A 22,004-nucleotide genomic window follows, 5' to 3' on the forward strand; every position below is an offset into this window, starting at 1 on the left:
GATGTGATGATGACTCTGTACATACCACCTTTCATCATTCCCACTTCGTAGCATTTTCTCAGTCGGCAGGCCTGGCAGCTCTTCCTTCTGTTCTTGTCAATGGTGCACTGGTTAGTAGCAGGACACATGTAGTCATTGTGCCCTGTAAAACCAGAAGGAAAGTAAGGACACAGCTATACACAGACATAACAAAAATTACTATAACATCTTGGGGAAAAAAGCAGGTTTACCATCATAATCTCTCGTAAAAATTTTGGTACAGATTTTGAAACTGACATCTCTATGCCACACATTTATTGCAAGTTCTTTAAATTAAGACTTCTGTAGACTAATTAAAATAGTGAACAATTAAAGCAACCTCAAAAGAGTATATATTAATATGAACAAGTGCCTTGACTTCCTTGCTCTCAGGCTGAGAAATACAATGACATCTGGTTTTGTGTGCCTGTGCTCATGTTTAACCAATAGACTGCACAAAATGAGGTTTACAAAATTAAAAAGGTCTACGCACAAAAGATTTTATCTATGACAGGGCTAGTTAGGAAAAAAAACAACAACATGAAACAGAAGCAACAATCCTCAAATGATTAATTGTACCTCAAGGATTAATCTGTCACTAATTCCAGCTGCCTGTCTACTGATTTGTGCAAAAACTTTTTGACATGACAAATCTAAAATTACCACATGCTGAAACCAAGCTTGTTACTGGTACATTCTCCTTCAGAGCTCCTCTTCCTCATTTATTACTCTCTACTTCTCAATTCTCTTAACAAGTATCTTTAGCATACCATTATTTGTTACTGACAAAAACATCTATTCCAATTTGCTCTTAAAAAATGTGTGCTTAAATCTGCTATAAATTATTTGCCAAACACTGAAAAAAGGTTAGCAAGGATGAAAAAGCCTCCTCTAAATTATCTCACTGGTGCTCTGTAATCGTCTGAACACAACTAAGGTACACCACACAGAAGCAAAAATAAAAAAAGGTTACTGCAGAATTGTTTGTTCTTTCTTTGAGGTCAAGGGATCAGCTTGAGGTAAAGTAGGGTAGAGGTTTCACAGAGGCCTTGGTCTCATCAAATCATCTATCCTTGACTACAAATTAGAAAACGGAGTAAAAATTACTATCATATTACACCAGGAACATCTGCTCTCTAATGCTGCATAACTGGGATCTCATCAAAATAAGTAACCAACCTCCAAACTTGTTAATAGGGCATAGCTGATTATGCCCTGTCTCAAGCAGACAGAACTACTATGTTTTTAGGTCTACTGGACAGAACAAAAAATACTGGAAAAGTCTGTATCCACATGCTTTGCTCTAGCACTGTGGTAAACAAGTACAACTGAAGCATCACCTCAACCCAGCATGAGAGAAGGCTTTAATTTTCAGTTCCCCCCAGTGGGATAGAGACTGTTCTATATGTGATTCAAAACCTTTCACATTTAAGGAAACAAAAAAATCAAGTCAGATAGAAAACACCCTCAACCACATATGCAGTATCTACAGGGGAAAAGAGCAGAAAAAGAAAGTTATATTTTCAAGAAAATGCACTTACATTGAGTCACACTAAGCAACAGTGAGTGTAGCACCTGACCCCAACCACCTGCCTTGTTTCATTAACCAACTTTGGAAATACCACGAGATAAAGATGGAAAATTTTAATTACTCTTCTTAAAAACAAAGAAACACTTTGAAAGAAGAATAGCTAATCTTCTTCCTGGTGAAGTTAAAAGGTAAATTCACATGGCGAATGAGTGCAGGCTTTGAAATCAGCAAATAATTCAGAACATCATTTAGGTCTTTCTGAAATAATCAGATAAATCCCACTTAGGTTGGAGCTGAAATCATACTTATCATCATTGTTGGATTGGCTGATGTTCATAGTGTTCAAAGGTTAAAAGAAAAAAAATTACAGAAGTGACTGCATACAAAAACCACAAATCAAGTGTGATCAATATCATCAGGGCAGCCACCCTACTTTTGCTATGCTTCTGTGGGTGATAACCTTCTCATTGGCTATGAATCTGTATTTACTTGTGCAAACTGCAAGTGTTTGAAAAGAAACATTTGGCTTGTACATAAAATAATCCTATTTTTAATAGAGCTGCAGTTCCTATGTTCATATCACAATATTTTTCCTTTTGAAGAGTTTTATTATGAATTTACCATTTAAATGCTAGTATAAATAGTTTATTTTCAAGCACATGATCTGCACCTTTGACAATGCACTGTTCACCCAAAGTGCTTTATTGACTTCACGGAATCTGGCTGCTAAATACAGAAGGATCTGTGTGTGATGGGCATACTTCCTTAGATTGCAAGTATCATTGCTTAGCCTTTCACATTTCCTGCAAATCTAGGGAAAAGATAATGCATTTAATATTTATCATAATTTTTTATTTATTTTAACCAACATTCCTTCAAGAGATGGGAAAACATGTAAGGAACCAGAAGAAAATGTTTGATAATTTGAGCATACAGTAAAAAATATTATCAATTTAATCAGGAAAGAAGAAAGAAACAAAGGGAAGAAAGGCAGGAACCCTTCCTGCTTCTGCACAATACTATCTGATTTCAAGTATTTAGTTGCTGGAAGTGAAAAAAGAAGTTTTCTTTGCAAGGCACAGATAGACCAGGGCAGTCTAGCTTGGGGTAGCATGGAAGAGAAAAAGGCAGGAAAACACAATTAAGGAATAGGTTATACACAAAAAGAAGTTTTACTTTAAAGTGAAGTAGTACAGAACTAAATAACCTTGATGTAGCTGAATTGTTGTTTAACTATTCTCTTTTATGTAGTGCTTAAAGCTCATCTCTGGGCAAAGTTGAGTCCAACCAATCTGACCTACTAGAAGGAATTTCTCACTGGTAGGAATCACCAACATGAAAATGGGACACATCAACAGGTTCCCAGCTGCCCTGCCCGTTGTTTCCATGGTATCCAAAGCACACTACATGCTAGAAGAAAGAGTAACTTGAAAGTTGGTTTCACAGGAATACCAAGAGGAAGAAATGCCTTCAGTGATCACTGATACTTGTAGAGGGAAGCATATGTCACTTGGAGTCTGTATCTTATTGAGGCTCTTAAAAGATAACCTGCACAAAATTAAAGGCAGTGAATTTGATAGGGCGGATTCCCTAGTTTTAATCCCCCAAATGTATAACTTGCATTGTCATGAGCTACCACGGAAGAGTTTAAGGAATCTATTGGAAAAGTTTAGGGAGGGATTGTCTCTTTTTCTTATGAAAATTCATTAATTGTATGTTTTAAAACAGTAAAAATAAAGGTAAGTATATGAAATTAAGTATATTATAGCACTTCAAAATTTTCATACATGTCAGCTAGGACAAAAGAAGGAAGAAAAGGAAAACTAAACTGTAGACATTATCCAAACAAGACTGGAGATGAGAAATAAAATCTTGGAAAGAATTACATGAACAGGAAAGGAAAGGGAAGTTCTGGGAAGGGAAGGGAAGTTCTGGGAAGGGGAGGGGAGGGGAGGGGAAGGGAAGGGAAGGGAAGGGAAGGGAAGGGAAGGGAAGGGAAGGGAAGGGAAGGGAAGGGAAGGGAAGGGAAGGGAAGGGAAGGGAAGGGAAGGGAAGGGAAGGGAAGGGAAGGGAAGGGAAGGGAAGGGAAGGGAAGGGAAGGGAAGGGAAGGGAAGGGAAGGGAAGGGAAGGGAAGGGAAGGGAAGGGAAGGGAAGGGAAGGGAAGGGAAGGGAGGGGAAGGGAAGGGAAGGGAAGGGAAGGACTTGGAAATTACATAGGCTATTCCAGTAAAGACAAAAGTAAAGACAAATGTTGAATGTAAAATAAAAAGTAACACCAATTTCAAGTTAAGGTGCCCCAATAAAACTGCACTGATTGGTTTTTAAATCACACTTTTTCCTAACAGCTTCACAGAAGAACAGAAGGTTATGTCTAAATCCATTATAGGCACAGATACTCAAATTCACAGCTTAGTTACTCTCAGACAAGGTCTTTGGATTTGGAATTTGGATTCTCTTAGCAACTACTCGGCCCTGCTGAGAAGATTAATCTTCTTTCTGGTTTTTAACAAGCAAAACATTAGTAACAAGACAGTAAGAAAAAGGGTACAGAAGGCTGCAAAAAAATCCTTCTATTGCATCCAGTGAGGAATGCCTCTTTTTCTGAATACCTCAGAAGGAAAGATTATGAAATATCCTGAATTAGAAGGGACCTGCAAGGATCATCAAATCCAGCTCCTGACCCTTCACAGGACAGTCCCAACAATCACACCATGTGCCTGAGAGCACTGGCACACATCAATCACAGAACCACTGAAGAATGAGGAAGAAAGTAGAGGTTAAAATTTATATACTCTGTGCTAGGTCCTTCAGCTGTGTTCTGGAGCTCACAGACAGTTTGCCTTCTAGTGGAATCTTCTTGACTTCACTTACTTATAACTGTAGCTGCTCTCATGAGCAGGTAATTCCAGCCAAATGATTATGATACCGAGCTTTTCTCAAACCTTTACATGTACTAACAGGAAAAATTAAATGGTCACTACATGAGGGTACCAAGCCTGCTGCCATCTCACCAGTATAACGATGCGTGAACTTATATATTGAGAAAGGGTGATATATATATATATATATTTTAAAAGCCACTATTTAACTTTATAATTTATAAATACAAAATTGTATTTTCTACTCAAGCAAATAATTTTGATTATGATTATGATACCATGTGAAAAGTCTACTTCTACCCCAATTCAATTTTTCTAATTTTAGACAAGATAACAAAATAGAAAGTATATTTTTTCCTCATAACAAATAAAAATAGACAAAAATAATAATCCAATCCCACAAAATCTGGCAAGGAGTATGACATCAAGTTTCTGTTTCCCTAGCTGATAAATCACAATTGTTTTAAGTCCTTGGCACATGATTAAAACAACAGCTGTGTTAAAGGGAAAAACTCCCACAATGTATTACTCACAACCATCTCAATATGATCTCTCCAGAGACAAAAAGCTTTTTCAGAGAGAGTTATAGGCATGTCATGGCCATCTTATTCCCATAGACTTTGAATGAAACTCTTGTATTTTTAGCTTCCCAGTTTATTTGAGCCAGAATGGGAAAGGGTAGAATTCTACTAAAGAAAACTCCCACAACTATTATAAAGAGCCTAAGAAGCTGAAAATATTGCAAATTACTCTTGTGCACTCAAAATACTATCAAATGTTATAGACAAAAAAATTAATGTAACTCTATTTTTATTCCAGGTATACCATCAGGTTTGGAACTTCAGTACCTGAATGGTTCCTGCTATCATACATTTTTAAGTACCTGTAATATAGTCATCCTTGCAGTACCCTTGGAAGAGAATTGTTGGGTTTGGAAGGGAATTGTTAGGTTTTACTTAATATTTAAATATTATTAAATATTTATTTTTATATTAATTTATTATTTAAATTATATTAAATATTTACAATATTTTTACTTTAATGGCAGAAAGAGGAGAGCACTAAAGGATTTTCAGCACACAGAGAATGCAGTGGGCATGGGCATTTCTAAGCACAGTTTCCTGAACTGAAGTCTGTAAAACCGAAATCTCAGTAAAGGCAACAGCTGGCTTATTACACTACTAATTACATGCTACTTATATACTTATATATATATAAGTATATACTTATATACTGCTATACTACTACTAGTACAGTTAAATTATTATACTACTCTTTGACACTAGTATTTTGACCAAAAAAAAAAAAAAAGACTGTTTTCTGCCTGTGTACCACTTTCTCCTGCAAAAGTACAACCTAGTTTTATTGTTCTTTAGCTAACAGATACATATCTGTGATCCTTGGTTTGCTACCTCATATCCTAACATCATCCATGCTCTGTAGTATGAAGAGTCATCCATTTTATAATCATAAGGGTCAACCAAGGAATCTTAGTCTCTTGTCCTTCATATCTCTAGGCACATTTTAGAGTGGGAGTGGCCGTGTTATCTGTCACACTCTCTAAAAGCAAGTGGAACAGTTTAGCACTTTCCTGCAGGACAAAAATTGCATCCTCTCTTGCAGTTTTTAAATGTAAAGTACTTTTGTTTCTCATCTGAATATTTTGAATTGCTGACAGGCTCAGTCCTGACCTCGAAATAACGTGACTTTTCAGATTAAATATTCACTAAACACTTGCAAGATGTAATAATGTTTCATTTGTTGTTGTTGCTTGATATTGCACAACATTCATATTCCAGAGGAAGTCAAGCAACATTGAAGGTGACAATACAGGATACATTAAAAACAGCTTCTAAAACACAGCAATTCTATCTAGGAAGTGGGAAGAGCTTTGGATTTGGCAAAGGAAAAACAAATGACCATTTATAAAAAGCAGGTAAGAGTCAGTTCTCCATTCTCTGGCAATCTGTGTTGCCCAACTTCAGAAATGTTTTCAGTATTGGCTAGATTGATATATCGTATGTCAGCTAGAAAAATATAGTTCAGATGATTTCAGAAAATCAGTCTCAGGGAACAATTACCAGAGTTCACCGTTACAATGGAAGCTGATATTGAATAAGGCTCCATAGTGTCTGTCCTGAATCCAGTTATGTGCAATATTTTCCTCAAAAATAGGTAGTGATCTGGCGTATTTCTTTTATTAATTGTTATTCGTTTTTAGATGACATTTATATGTGTAAGAAGAACAGAAGAAAGGGCAGACTACTCTACTAGCCAGACTGAAATAAATGGCAGGAGACTACAGAATAAGAATTTAAAATTACCTTGGCAAAGTGGGGGTAGCACATGGGAAAACAAGAGCACAAAAGCACAAAGGACTAGTAGAAATGCTTGCATTAAAAAGGAGCAATCATATGCTCAAAACAATAAGTAAAAGAAATGTTTTCTTCTCCAGAAAAGTATGCCTGAGTTTATTCTGCATCACACATTGGTTTTGAATGAAGAGTATAATGTTTTTTTAAATAAGGCAAACATTACAATGCGATGGATATAGACAAATGCAGTGTGATGGACGGACCTGTAATGTTATCCTATTGCTCTGTTCAGTGCTTGTGAAACACCATATTGAAGGAAATCATGCTTCAAGAAAAAAAGAAAACAGTAAAAAGTGGAGAACCTCCAAAGCAGAGCAACTAGAAGATTTGAGTCAAGAAAACAAGACCTATGAGAAAATGTCAAATAAACCTTGTTTTTTCTGGTTAGGTAAAACAGAATAATTTTTTTTTTCAAGTGGGATAGCAAACTTCCATGCTTTGAAAGTTGTTGCAAAAAGAAAGAGAACATTGTTTTTTGTGGTATGGTTCACAGGAAAAGAAATGGTGACCTTAAACTGCAGGCAAGAAGATTCAAATTTCCCAGTAGCCTTCAGAGATAAGGAGAGTAAAACACTGGATGAAGTGACAGGTTTTAAGAACATAAACATGTCTAAGGAATTGGTAGAAGTTGGTCATATCACAGGACATAAAGTTGAACTAGAGCTCAACATCCACTGCAGTCCTATGACTCGCTTAGCCCTTGAAAAATAAGGAAGTGTCCTGGATTCCAACATCTTAAGCCACTATCACATCCATGCTAAATGCAGCACTTAAAATTTGCTAGAGCACCACATTCAAAATGGTCTTACTAGGAAAAAAGAGGTATTGACTCTTGCCTTTCAATAGCACTCAAATTTCTGAAACAAGATCACCATAAATTACATAGCTGAAATTAGAGAATGCAATCAGAGAAAAAAAAAAAAAATGCAATCAGAGCATGTGTTTACCTCAAGGGACACAGGAGAAAAACTACTAAATGCACAAAAATAAATCCAAAGAAGTTTCAGAAGAGCATGGCTAACCAGCAGTTAGAGCAGTCTCAATGACAACTAAACCAAGGCAGACTTTCCAAATCCACCTTTTCCAGCCTTCAAACTTCCAACAGCCATCTCCAACTGGAACATGTGTTTTCCACCCTGGGGCCAGATGCCCATCTGCAGTTCCCTGTTGATCAGCTGTGATTAAACTCTGCCAATCTCACTGAGGTTCATGTTCTGTAGTTTGGCTGACAGCTCATAGCACCAGTGTGCAAGCAGTCTTACTAGGGAGTTTCTGCCTTCTTGGCTGCAGGATCTGAGCTGTTATAAAACAGATTACAAAAATACCAGCAAAACAGAAGACAAGAATGGAAAATTAAAGAGAAGGTGTCAGAAACCTCCCAAATTGACACTATTGAATTGCTGCACTTCACTGTTACCTAACACTCACTTAATAGCATGTTTTACCAGTAAAATTCTCTCAAAGATGAAAATATGTATACATTACCACCCCTCTCAACATTACATACTTTGAACAAAGTACAGCTCTATCTCTGTCAAATAAAAACAATTGATAACATTCAAAGTCTACTGCCAGAACTCTCCTACTTGATGGTCAGAAGGCATAACTGCTAATTAAAATCCAGGTTCAAGGCACACAAGCAAAATACTTCCTTCTCAGTTTCAAGAATTCCTGCACTTTGGAGACCATTATATCTCTGATCAAGACATTAAAGGCAGGTCTCTGGAATTCCTCAGCTATTCATCCATTCTCAGAAGCCAATCTGTTCTGGTAATGCCTCCCATCATGCAGTAATTTTTAACTGACTGTATGTGAAATATCCCAGATAAGAACAAAAGCTGTGACAAAAGCAGAGAAGATACACCTGAAAAATATCAGAAGGGCATATGAAGAGGAAATAGAATTTGAAATTTCTAAAACACTTGAGCAATTCTAGGATCAAGATACACTCTAATGCAAGGATTTGTTCTGGTTTGTTCTGAGTCCCTTGTGTTCCCTCTGGGGGTTTGCAGACACCCATATGTAGGCATTTGCTGGATGCTTGTCAGAGGTGGTATGAGTAATTCCTTCCTGTCTCATAGGGCTTGGTGGCTATCCAAAAAACAGGGGAATTAGAAGAGGGAAAGAATGTGTGAGTCACAAGGGGATTTTTTTAATTTGTAAATGGCATTTGTAAGGCTCGTGTACATCATCCAATTCTGACATCCAAATTTTAGAGAGGCTGTTATGGGTGTGGGGGAATGAGTAAAGGTGCAAAGATAATAGACTCAAAAGATAGAAAAATATACAGCAGGAGACTGAAACATTTTAGTTCACTTAAGATATCAAGGTGATTTGAAGACTTGATGACCTAATTTTTAAGAACTTTCCACAGGGGAAAGATAGCAGTTACTAAGTCTGGTTCATGGAAGTGATGGAAAAGCAGAGTAAGACACATAACTTTGAGTAATACATTAATTTGGTAATTTTTCAGCATATAAGAGGACAAATCATTGGCATAAGTCATCATTGTAAGAAAAGGCTTGAGCCCATGGGCATCTTGAGTCTGGGCATCTTCTGAAATATTTACCTCCATCAAGGTACTGGGCTTTGTAGATGAGTAGCATATAAAGTTTATATTGAGAGAAGAACAGAATTATTGATCTAACAGCCCTTCTTGGTCTTAAAATTCATAAATATTTTAGGAGAGAAGTACAGTGTGCTGGGGTGTGGGTCCTTGTTATGCTTCTGGAATAAAGTCCCTCAACCAAGCACATTTCTGTAGGCTACATAGGCTGGGTGAAGAGTAAAGCACTCTTCTACCACCAAGCAACATGGTATCCTTGGTGTGCTGTTACTTTCCTCTCCCATGAATTAATTGTACATTAATATCACTCTGCATTGAGGTTTCTCAAAACAAGGTCCCAAATCACTTTTGGGGCATAAACTAGCAAAACAGACAGACATAGACAGTTTCAGGAGGCAGTTCGGGTTTTCCACAAACCATCTGTTGTTTAAACAAAACTGAAAACTTGTGCATATTGAGACAATTTCTAATTCAGGTTACCTCTTAAGCTTTGACTACATGACAACAAAGAAAAACACCTTAGCATTTAAAACTCACAAAACATTACCAGGAACATTCCAGATCCCCTGGATAAAAGTGAACCTATATATTGTAACCTCAGGTATGTTCCAATGCAGATGTGAGGTTTCATAAAATTTCAGTATGTACTTATGCAGGTAAATATAGACACCTCAGATATCACTGAGAATAACAGAGGTAACTCATTACCACATACAGTTTATTCAGGTCTGTCCTTACTTTTTCCTGTGGTTCTATTAAGAACAATGTTAAGAATGTTTGTATGCAGTCTACATGGAACATCAAGGTTCATTACAGCAATTCTCCCATGAAATCTCTGATGAGAAGTAGAGAAAATATCATCTCTGCATCTATATATGTAATGAGAAATACAGGTTAGCAAAGAACAAAGTAGCACAGTTATCTTTCCTGAAACAACAAAAATCTTTGCTAAAAGCATTTTGGTTGTAGTTTTGTCCATACAAAAAAGTTCTGTGAACCTCAACACTGTTTGATCATATGATTCACAGAATTTTTTTCCCATTTCTTTTAGGAATGCAGAACATATATACAATGCAGTATATAAAATAAATTAAAAATACATACAATATTCCACATATTCTTCTATAAATATGTCTGCAGGTAAGTAACATTCATTCCTAGCTATTTGATCAGAACATATTTAAAATTATTATCATTGGCAAGGTAAATGCATGGTTTTGCATCCATTTTCAATCTAAAAATTACTTTCATCTTCATAAATGAATGGACACATGTTCAATGAGAACATGCAATTGCTGAAATAGAGATCTCTTTCAAATCCAGTAGAAAATTTAAAAATTACCTTAGTTCATCAAGACTGGGTAGCTATGACTTTACAATTTCAGAAGACTTTTCTTACCCTCTGTGATCAAATGATCACAATTCTCTCATAAGTACTCATATTCTTGAAATATTTTCTTTATACTTGTGGATGTCATTTTCTATGATAAGTTAATCACAAAAGAGTAGATCAACTGGAGAAAGTACAGAGGAGCTTAACAAATGGGATCAGAAGTCTAGAAAGCATGTTCTACTGAAAGAACTTGGTTGTTTAGTCTAAAAAAAAGAAGACTGAGAAAAAAATATGATAAGTCTTCAACTGTGTAAAAGGTTGTTGCAATAAGCGTGTTTCATGCCCACAGGGGATAGGGCAAGAAGCAAGGAGCTTAAATTAGAGCAAACATGACTTATAGATCACAAAAGACAATTTATGGGATCCTGGAAACTTAAATTGTAAGATTTAAAAGCTAATCTACTTAAAAATTACCTTAAATATATATACATAGTAAGAAGCAAATTTACTAACTAGTCTTTAGCGTAGCATAAATAGAAAACAGATACAGTGTGGTGGACCACAACATTTGTCCATGTGGAGACCAGGGCAAAACCACCAAGTGCTGGCAGCAGAAGCTCAATTAAATAGATTCACTTTTTCTTCCACAATGGCCAAAGGCTGAAGCTATTTGCTGCACAATTACTTGATAACTCTGACTTTTGCTCAAAGCTATTTCAATTTCCACTTTGTTGTGACTTAGTTCAGTTCAAGCACAAGGACATAATTTCAAAAGCCTACAAATAATTCTGACTTGGTCAGAGGAACTGAAAAGGAAAAATAACAAATACAAAATAAGGGAGTTGTTCTCCTGACATTGACTCTGATGGGAAGAAAAAAAAGCATTTCACCCTTTCTCCCTTCAGTGTTGCTTATTGCTGATGTCTGGCTCTAACCACTTGCTCTTTTAAAAATCATTTCAGTGTGTTTGGACAAACAAAAATATGAGTAACTATTAACTAATCATTGACATACAAATAATTCCATCAATGTCTACTCCTCAGTCATTCTTTCACTTTTTTTCTTCAAGGGGGGAAAATTCTGAGCTGAATGCTGGAAGTCCTATTTAACTCACCTCAGTGCTAGTCATGCAACAAAACAGGCAATAATCACACCTTGTGATAGATGTAAAACTGTTCCAGACTATGTTTACTTCAGTAAAAGAGGCAACAGAAATTTTTGTGCCTATATATCACCTGGAGATTTAAAAACTAGAGAAACCTAAATAAAGCACAGTACTTCACCAGTTTTCCGTTTAAAAGGAATAAATCTGTTTTATTTTCTTCTCTAAAACTTAGATACTGAAGAGTGCCTGCATTTTCAGTAGAATTATAATTACTTCTTACTCATTTTAAGAGATGTTGAACAAAGCAAAAACAAAAAAAGTGCCCATTCCACAAAGTGGCAGGCATTTAAATAAAGAATTATCTCTGTCACAGTAATTAACAGTGTTTTTGTTAGATGCTCTTTTTAACCATGATAAGACTCTCAACTAAACCATTCTGTGTACAGTTCAAAGCCCTGCTTTGTTGACAGATACAAATAATATTTCATCAAGGAAACATTCCTTTTCAATATTGGATCTCAAAAGACATCTAGCAAGGAAATCTTCCTTTTCAATACTGGCTCTCAAAAGACATCTAGCACCTTTAAGAAATTGAGATTTGGACTAAATCATCTGGCCAATGGAGCACTAAATTAAGATTAATAAATCAATCAGCAGGAATTAATCATCTGACACGGAATTCTCAAACAAATGCCTCAGATAAGAACAGAGATATGCATAGCCTGAAATAGTGATCGTCTTGATCCAATATGGATTTTTAAATCAAATTTTTCACTACCACTGTGGTCAGATATACCTAAAGCAAGGATGATATGGAAAAGCTTTGCTTTTCTTCATTAATGTTGGACTAAATAACATATTTTATACCTGCCAAAAGCATTCACCAAGTATGGCACTAAAACTACGTGGGAGAGCACAACAACTGCTAATGAAAACCCAGTAAATGTCGTTGTCCCAGACTCAGGCTGGGATCTCAATAACCTCAGTTTCCTCAAGAGTAAAGGTGACTCACTTGAACAGTTTATTACCTTGAATGCTCCTTTTGAAAAAGGCTTTGCAGCCCTCGCAGGACCAGACCCCATAGTGGTACCCTGAGGCGTAGTCATTGCAGACGGCGCAGTACCGCGTTTCCTTGGTGGATTCCATGGACAGGCTCCCTTTCTCGTTGGTACTGGACATCCTCTCCCGGATGCTGTGCCGCCTGTTATCTGAGCTCGGTCTGTTGATAACGAAAACAAAAACAAAAACAAAAAACAAGCAGAGTTCTTTCAGGGAGGTCAAGCTTCATCCACTGCTTCAGGTTGTAAGAAAGAAGTCCTGTTTGTTTGAAAACAACTGATAGACAAAAAAAAATATCTACTGCCCTCTCTCCTAGTTGGAAAGTTGCAGAATTAGTAAGATACAGGGCAATTTATTATAGCCTGAAGTTATGGGGCATTGTACCTTGAAAAATAAAAAAGATATTTGATAAATTAACAAATTTTTCAACAGTTCAAAGGAATACCAAAGAAACAGCACTATTTTGTGTACCTGTTCCCATCCAAAGGTTTCAACATAACTGCAATATCAGCAGCTAGGTTGAAAATCTGAGTCAAAAATCACTTATGATTGCACCTGAAATAGTTTAATTATTAACTTAAATTACTATATGGTATATATCTAAATTATTAACCAAACAGTTTTCAAGTGCTATTGTCCAATAAGAGGTGCAAGCTTTCCTTCAATTGTCAAGATCTAATACTGAATTAAAAAGTGCCTTTTCTCATTACAATACCACTTTCATAAACACTAAGAAGCTGTTTCAGCACGACAAAAAAAACTTGTATTAAAAATTGTTGCTGAAGAATTTTTGTTCCAGTCACACAGATGCTACTGCACAGGCACATGACCAGTATGTGCAGGATGGTGTGCAGGTGAAAACCAAACAGATCTATCTGTAAATAGCAATGAATTCACATCACTGAACCTGGTAGGAGGTTATTATGGGTAGTTGCTGCAGGTGTGGTACACAAAGCAGAGAGGATGTGAAATTGCCAAGGGAACCACCAGTGAACTCTGGGACTGCCCCTGGAAGGCAAATAGCTCTTGCAAAACATGCTTTCCAGTAAGAGTCTGTGCTAAAAATTGTCCAGGAGACAAATACCATTGGGTGTAACAGCACCAGACAAGCTGAAGCATGAAGAATCCTACTGTTTATAGACATTAGCCACTTAAATGCATGCTTTAATTGCTGATTAGTAAACAGGTGGCTTTTATCTCCCCAGAGTCTCAACATTTTCTCAAACATATCCTGGTTTTGGAAACTCTTTCAGGTTTCTTCCTACATACCTAATTTTGCCTTATTCCCTTCTTGAGCATAGCAAAACTTTCTGTGCTTTGATGTCTGTGACATGTGGCACCAACCACACCTTCCTGCTTCAAAACTTTACTCCCCAGCAGCTTTCTGATTTCTTTAGGTATGCTCTAATAACTCATCCAGCCTAGGTTCCCTGACATCTGCTGAGTACCTCCCTTCTACCAGCCAAAGGCATCTGGGCAGCACTCTCAGCCATTCCCTCAAGACTTTACATATATATATATAATTTCTGTCCCCAAATATGATATTAATTCAATGCTTTTCAATGAAAATACAGCAGTTATTAGAGGAACACGAGGCTTTACCAACTGCTTTAGAAACTGCTACTGGCATCATTCAGGAAAACTGCAGTTTTAAACCCAATGTTCTTTGCCAAGACTTATACATCAGCTAATTTTTAACATTTACCTAAATAACCTTCTTCTTTTGCTTAGAACTTGTGAAGAAGTGAAGAATTGTAAAGGGTGAAGTGTTGACATGACACATCTCTGGTTTTTTAGTAAGATGGGAAAATTGGAGAATGTCGCAATTGACAGCGTGATTCTATGAAGTTAAGCAGGGAAAAAGTCACTGAATATTTTAGATTTTAACATGTATAAAATCAAAAATTCCAAATTTACCAAAATTAATATAGTATTATTAATCTCTCATTATGGATACAACATATACGTTGTACACCTTTTCTAGCCCCACAAACCTGGCTAATATTTTTTATTCTTCTCAAGGTCCTGAATCTTCCTTTGAATTTATTTCATCCCAGTGCCTCATTTAATTGACTTCTTTTTTTTCACTATTGAGTACTGATCAAAGCTGTTGTTTCTTATCTTCCCCACCCCATTCTTCTCTGTCTGAACCTTTATCATCTCTGCCAGTATAAGTTTTAATAAACCATCTTGTGACCTCTTTAAAATGCATACTCTTAGGTGCACGTAAACACAACAATTTGAAGTAATCCAGCAAGAAATTCTATAGTTGTCAATAAAATTTTATAATTAGCAATAGACTAATCTATTTGGTATACATGATGACTAGATAGATATTCATAATTTTGATGAATTTTTAAAAAACTGATACAAATATGCATGTTGTAGAAGATAAGGTTCCCACAACTATTTTCATATCAATAAGAAGCACAAAGAAATGAAAACTTTGCACTTTGAAAAACAGTATGAGAAAAAAAATCAAGTTTCAAAATAATTACATATTTTTGCAGGTGTGCAGCAGTTTTCCAACGTTACACATTTACTAAAGCAATCCTAGTTTCCCAGTTGAATACAAAAGAAAACCGTTTTATAGGTAAAAGCAAAATTAAGAAATACCAAAAAATAATAGCCATCACTCATCTATCAGTCCAGATAAATTAAATTTTCATCTTTTCAGAATATTCATCCTTTTTCAGATCAAGCCTAGGTTTACACACACATTTTTATTGAATTTATACTTAAGAAAGAGAAAAAAATACTCAAAAACTACCTGAAACAAACAAAAAACCAAAGGTTTTTCGAATGTAGAACAAATAAAAAAGTTCATTAAATATGTGGACTCCCAGGGTCCGTGGTCCCAGGGATCACAAGGAAGCAGTGCTGCTGCTCACACCTGCCTGCAGTGCCCACACGCCAAACCTGACTTGGCCCTTCACTGCCTTCCTGCACACAAACTTGCAGCATGGAGACAGCACTATAAACCTGTTAACACAGGCTTTCACAAAGCAAAAGGAATCAAAATATGACCTTGCTACTTCCCACCCTGAGGATCAGTTCCACTCCAGCAGCACTTGAGCAAGGTTTTACAAACTGGCCCTGCAGAGTCATCACATTCATTGGTGAACCACAGTGGGAAGCACACTAAAATACCCCTAGTCCCATATTCCCCCAAAATAACATTCTTTCCATTTTCCAGTGGAAATAAAAGCTGGTAATAAATTAAGTCAAGTAATTATTGGAGGAAGTGAGGAGAAAAACTTTTTGTGAAAAGAGGATACTAATAATAGAGATTGCTAAATCAAAATAATTTATCAGATTTCATACAGAAACCAGCTGCTAGTTAGTGCACATCACAGACTACTGATGATGTGTCCCAAAATAAAACCATAACAGTCCACTCTTCATCCAGTTTTCAGTTAGGTTTCCAGGGTTGGTGCTCTGGAGAACATAGTACAACAACCTAATGCAGTTTAATGACTTTGGCAAGACCATCATTCCCAAAATACAAGAGCAGAACCTTTTCTGCAATTCCCTTAGTAACCTATGCAAACCATAACAAAAAAATAAAAGGCCAAAAGATCTTGCCAACTATGTTTACCAAAAAACCCACAAATTGCAAAGAAAGAAAACCCCAGAAAAAGCCCTCTCTCCAAGGCCTGCACAAAACCAGAACAGATTAAAAAATCAACAAAACCCCAGAATTTACTGCACACTTCCAAATGTAATAACACAGCAGAAACAAAACAGAAAGTGTTTGGAACCTACAGAGCAGAACAAACTTGTCTTCCACACTGCCTTTCATGTTTCACACTTCAGTGAATGTGTAAGGAAACAAGACACCTCCGCTTTATACACTCACTCATCTGCAGGTCTGAATCAGAAAGAGATTATTAACCTTATATTAAATGCAAAGTAAAAAGGAACTGTGCATGAGACAATTACTGTATTATAACGTAAACTCAAGTTTCTTATATCAAGAGAATCTGACTGGCAGGCAGAATGAATTTAGGATAGCCCAAAATACACAATCCACGCAACAGTGAAGTAAGGCCTAATTTATTCACAGCCCCAGCTTTATTGGAAATAGAGAGGTTTTGTAGTAGGTGGGCTTAGGGTAAAACTATATAGATAGTAAAAAAAAAGACATCTTGAGAAATTCTTGTTTTCTGAATTTATTTTCAAATATGAAACTTTAATCTGCAGCTGCTGTGTCTTTCTAATCAGAAGGGATGAAATTTCCCAGGGTAAGGTGTCTCAAAACTAGTGGTCGTTTCAAAAGCAGTCAAGGTCTAGTACAAATGCTTTTCCAAACATTGGAGGTATAATAGCACCATCCTGCCATTCCATATGAAATTAATCTGCTGTTATAATGTGAATTTCTGTATGGGGCAAAATATTTATGAATACTATTTGAACAGAAAACTTTTTGAACACTCACAAAACATCTCAAGGAGAAGTACTGCAATAGGATTGACCTATATATATATAAAGGTATATAAATAAAGTATATATTTATATACTTTATAAATAAAGTATATAAAGTATATAAATAAAGAGAAAACTGTCATATACCTTAAGGAACTCAGAACTGTACTCCCAAAAAGAAACTCCAACAAATCTGAAAAAAAATCATATGCCATCCAAATAAAAGTAATGGCTTAAAAATATATCCAAAAATATCTAGGGCTGTGATTAAGCTAAGTACAACCTGACAATGGAGAGAGAAAACTTTATATGAAGTTGTATCTCAAATGGACGAAATCACAGGATATTTTAGGCCAGATAGAACTTTGGGACATGACCACATGCCAAGCCAGGGTCGGCATGAGACAGGCTACAGCCATGAAGGTGGGCTCCAGCAATGGGAGCAGAAACTGGCATCACCCTTGGCTGATACTCGACTGGTGGTGAAGATCAGCTAGGGCTCACCCTGAGACCTGATTGTCAGTGATTCTTGATCCATGGCTCTGAGCACATGTGAAACACACAACTAAATTCTCTTTCTCCCCAAAACAGGATGGTTTTGTCTATGACACCATAGGCGAACTCTTGCATAGCTCCTGATCCTGGCGCTGGGAGAGCCCAACACTGCCTGGGAGTGTGAAGCTATTCAGCAGTGAGAGCCACCATGCTGATTTTGGCACAATGCCCTGGCCTTGTTTAGGTAACTAAAATATATGCAGGGCTTTCTTGCCCCACTGTCCTCAGTTTATTCCCCGATGATCAGCAATGTCCCTGTGTGTAGGATCAAAACCAGGAGTAATAAGCATTTCCTTTAGACAATGATGATATTCCTTCCAGCTTAGTGCCTCACTAAACTTGACATTCAAGTTCACCAACAGTCTCTGTATGGGATAAACATAGCTGTGCAGGTTTGACACCCCTGGGCGAAAAGAAGCTGTAGGATGAGAAAGAGCTGCCTTTAAATCATACCTGTAAATGGAACATATGACTAGTTCCTTCTCTTCCCTTTCCCACAGCCCTGACCTGTGACCTCTGACAAGGCTTTCTGTCAAGGGAAATACAAACTGTGACCAGGAAGACCACCAGAGCAGAGCTGCACAGCAGCTCCTTTGACACCTAGACAAGACAGGAGATGACCATCCTGACAGAGAAGTACTCCTCTGGTCACTTATTCTCATTAATTTCATGGTTTTTGCTCATATCTTTTCTTCTCTTTTGGAGTAAGTGCAGGACTACTTCCATAGAAAACCCCAAGCTGATGTAATGAATGGATGAGGTGAAGTAATATTGACGTAAAAGAATGAGGTGAGAAAATATGAAGAACTACTTTTAAAACAACAGAAGATATATATGAAGGCCAAACAAAAAAATGGCAAGGAAACCAAATGAAAACTGCCCAGCCTCATTGCAGAAAAAAAAAAAAAAAGAAAAAATATAACCAAAAAAAAGCAATGCAAGAAAAATAAATGAAAATAAAGTTATATGAAAGTTGAATAATAAAATAATCTTTAAATGCTGACAGTATTTCACTGTGTATCAGAAAATACATTTTGTAGTCAGAAGACATTGAAATGTTTTCTTTAGAACCAAAATAAAATACAAATTGATTTAAACTTGAATTTAAAAACTTATGTAAAATATCTTGATATTAACCAAGAAACAGTAGTGTTGAGGACAAGCTCTGGCAACATGAAAACAACAGTTTATCTTCTTAGGTCATTAAAACTCCTTATTTGACATGAAATTAAGCATTTCCCTTGGCATTAGTTTTATTGTCTTCCTTCAATCTTAACTCTGGTTAATTTTAAAATGAGTGATTGAAATGCTACATTTGGATATGCAAAAACTAAACCAGTACATGTGTGCAACAAAATGTCCTCTAAAACTCTTTAGTAAAGTCAGTATAAATTTTCACATTCTTTCAGTCCCTTAAAGCATTCTTGAAAAATTTAATTTTATTCTCAGATCTCTCACTAACATTAGCAGACTGCTTTAAAGTCTAGAGAGATGTGCCTATGCACTGCCACTGAATGGTCCACAACATCTCCAGCCACATTTCCTGAAGGTTCTACTGGTGGGAAGGTAAAGGAACCCAGATTACTTATTCATGTGTCTAATACCTTAACTCGGATGTTTTCAATACCTTCCTGTCCCTTACTTGGATTTGTTTTCCATGGCATATACAGTAATTGCACAATTATAAGCCGCACCATTTTGACTAAAATTTTGGTCCGAACCCAAAGTGTGGCTTATAATCAGGAGCGGCTTATATATGGACAAAGAACAAAAACTTGCTGTTTTAGTTTGGAGGACAGGTGTCTGCTGAGAAAGGCAGGAGCTTCTCTTTGAAATGGAGAATGTAAACCCCCTCCCTCCAAATTATTATAATTTTGAAATCAAGGGGTTTTCAGGCAAAGATATGGGAATTAGGAATAACAGTTCTTTACTAGGGAAATTAAAATAGAAATACAGTACTACAAAGAAACAAACCCCAAACCCTGACAAAGTCAGAGTACAACCTGACACCCCGTCAGGCAGGGTGTTGGTAGCAGTCCCATTAAATGATGGCTGCAGTCCTCTTGCAATGACAGATGGGATTCAGTTGAAGCAGTGCTCCTGCACTCCGGAGGTCCAGTGGTGATGTGGAGAAATTCTGTTTCCCTCTGGAGTCCAGTGGAGAAAGGGGCGACCTTAGTGTCCCAAAACCTCTGTTTTTATTTTGGTAAGAAATGTTGAGCTCTTCCCCCTGGCTGGAGCATCTTCCAATGGGATGAAGTAATTTTATCATTCCCACAGTGGGACTCAATGGGCCATTAGCAGAAAATGACTGGCTGGAGGAAGGATGGGTTGTGAAAAGATAAAGAACAATGCCCTGCCTGGTTTCAGTGGATGGCCCATTAGGAGAATATCTCCCACGGAGATAAGGATCACTGCCCCCACCCTCAACAGATGGTGATAGAACAGATACCTTTTATCACACTCTGTATTGTAACATGCGGCTTATAATCAGGTGCAGCTTATATATGGACAAAGAATGAAAAGTTGCTGGCACCCGGAAGTGCGGTTTATACTCAGTGTGGCTTATAATTGTGAAATTACTGTACATGTCAGCTAATAATTTTTCAGCAGATTCCCTTAACAACATAGACGTTTGACCAGTTTTCTGAAAAATGTGGAAGTTTTTCTTGGGAATAGCAGGGAAATGAGAGATGGGCTCTAAATATAAAAAAAGTCTCGATCTATTTGTCAGTTCTGGGGGTCTGAAATTTAAATTTATACCAAAAATTCTTTCAAATAAATACTGAGAAATTGTTTCTCTTTCATTCTTTTTCTCAGTACTTTTGGAATCTAAACTACAGCTCATTTAAAAGGTCATTTTCCTTATTCTTAAGTAAAGAATGGTGATGTAGCTGCACTTTATGGAATAGCCCAAAATTGAAATAGCTTTGAAGCAATAGCAATTTTCTGGTTTTTTTTCCTTATGCAGAGAAGTTTAATAATTTCTTTCTGTACATAAGGTGAATGCAGAAACACCCACACATATTCTTTATATTACTATACCTTTAAAAAAGATTAAAATTTTAAACACAGAGTGGTTGAACTGCATCTTGCAAATGCTACTCAAACCTTCATTTATCTATCCTGTCTATATGTATGTTATCTTTAATTATGTGACTATACTCTTGATAGGGCAACAGCTCATCAGTGCACCAAATAAAAAAGAATTTAATAAATGAGAAGCTACTCTGTCTGTGAGGGTTTTTTTCCATGACTGTTCAGTGTCTGGTGCCTTACTATCAGCACATTGTCCAAATTCAGAATTAATTTCCTTCCAGTATTTCCATGCCACTATAGCAATTTAGCAGCTGGCAGGTCCTAATGAATGTATTTTTCCAATACTCTTCTGAGTTGAAAGGATAAAAAATGAGACTGAGAGAGATTAAGGTCAAAAGTATACAGTGAGTTATGGGCAACCTGAGTTCTTAAGTACTCACCATTAAATAGGTTTTGAATGCTCTGAGTGCTACTTTTCTTGTCTGCAATTGCAGGAGCAAATGTTCAACACTTACATGAATCAGACTGTAGGACTTCCATTCTGACAAAGAAAATTACAACACAACACCAGAATGCTTGTGAAAAGTTTGATTTAAATGATTTCTGAACTTTACAGAAGCATTTGTGGCAGAATTAGTCCGAAATTCAGTTCTTCAGGTCAGAAAATCAGTTGCTTCCACATAATAATTTTTGCCTCTTTCCTTTTTTAGTTACCAGCCTTTGGGAAAAATGAGTAGAGAATTTACAACGACTTATTCCACTATAGAAGTATGACACATTTCACAGATGATCTTTTTCATATATTGGAACAGCAGCCCACTAATAATTACCTTACAAATATGGAAATAATTATAATAATAATCATAAAGGGACCAAATAAGATTTGCACAGGTCACCTTATCTCGGGCTTAATAAAATTACAAGCTTGCAAATAATAGCTTTTTGGCATGTAACATCTCACCTTCTAAAGAGGACATCTAGGGAAAAAAAATGTTACCTTTCTGCCTCACAGAGTCACAGACAGAAGAGCACGGCCATGTTGGTGGAGCCCTCACTTGTGTTGATGCAGCATGGGATGACAGATCACTATTCAGCAGCAGAGGAGGGGTACCAGTGAC

At 36.6% G+C, this 22,004-nt stretch overlaps 1 protein-coding gene across 1 annotated transcript in view; it reads right to left on the minus strand.

Annotated features, from left to right (window-relative positions):
• The window catches only part of ESR1 (estrogen receptor 1), a 164,523-nt gene that overhangs the window by 64,570 nt on the left and 77,949 nt on the right, over positions 1–22,004 (minus strand). Inside the window, 2 exon segments of the mRNA XM_033056279.1 lie at positions 26–142; positions 12,837–13,027. Coding sequence (XP_032912170.1) covers positions 26–142; positions 12,837–13,027 — 308 coding nt within the window.

The sequence above is a fragment of the Catharus ustulatus genome, chromosome 3, assembly GCF_009819885.2.
Source record: "Catharus ustulatus isolate bCatUst1 chromosome 3, bCatUst1.pri.v2, whole genome shotgun sequence".
NCBI classification, from domain to species: domain Eukaryota; kingdom Metazoa; phylum Chordata; class Aves; order Passeriformes; family Turdidae; genus Catharus; species Catharus ustulatus.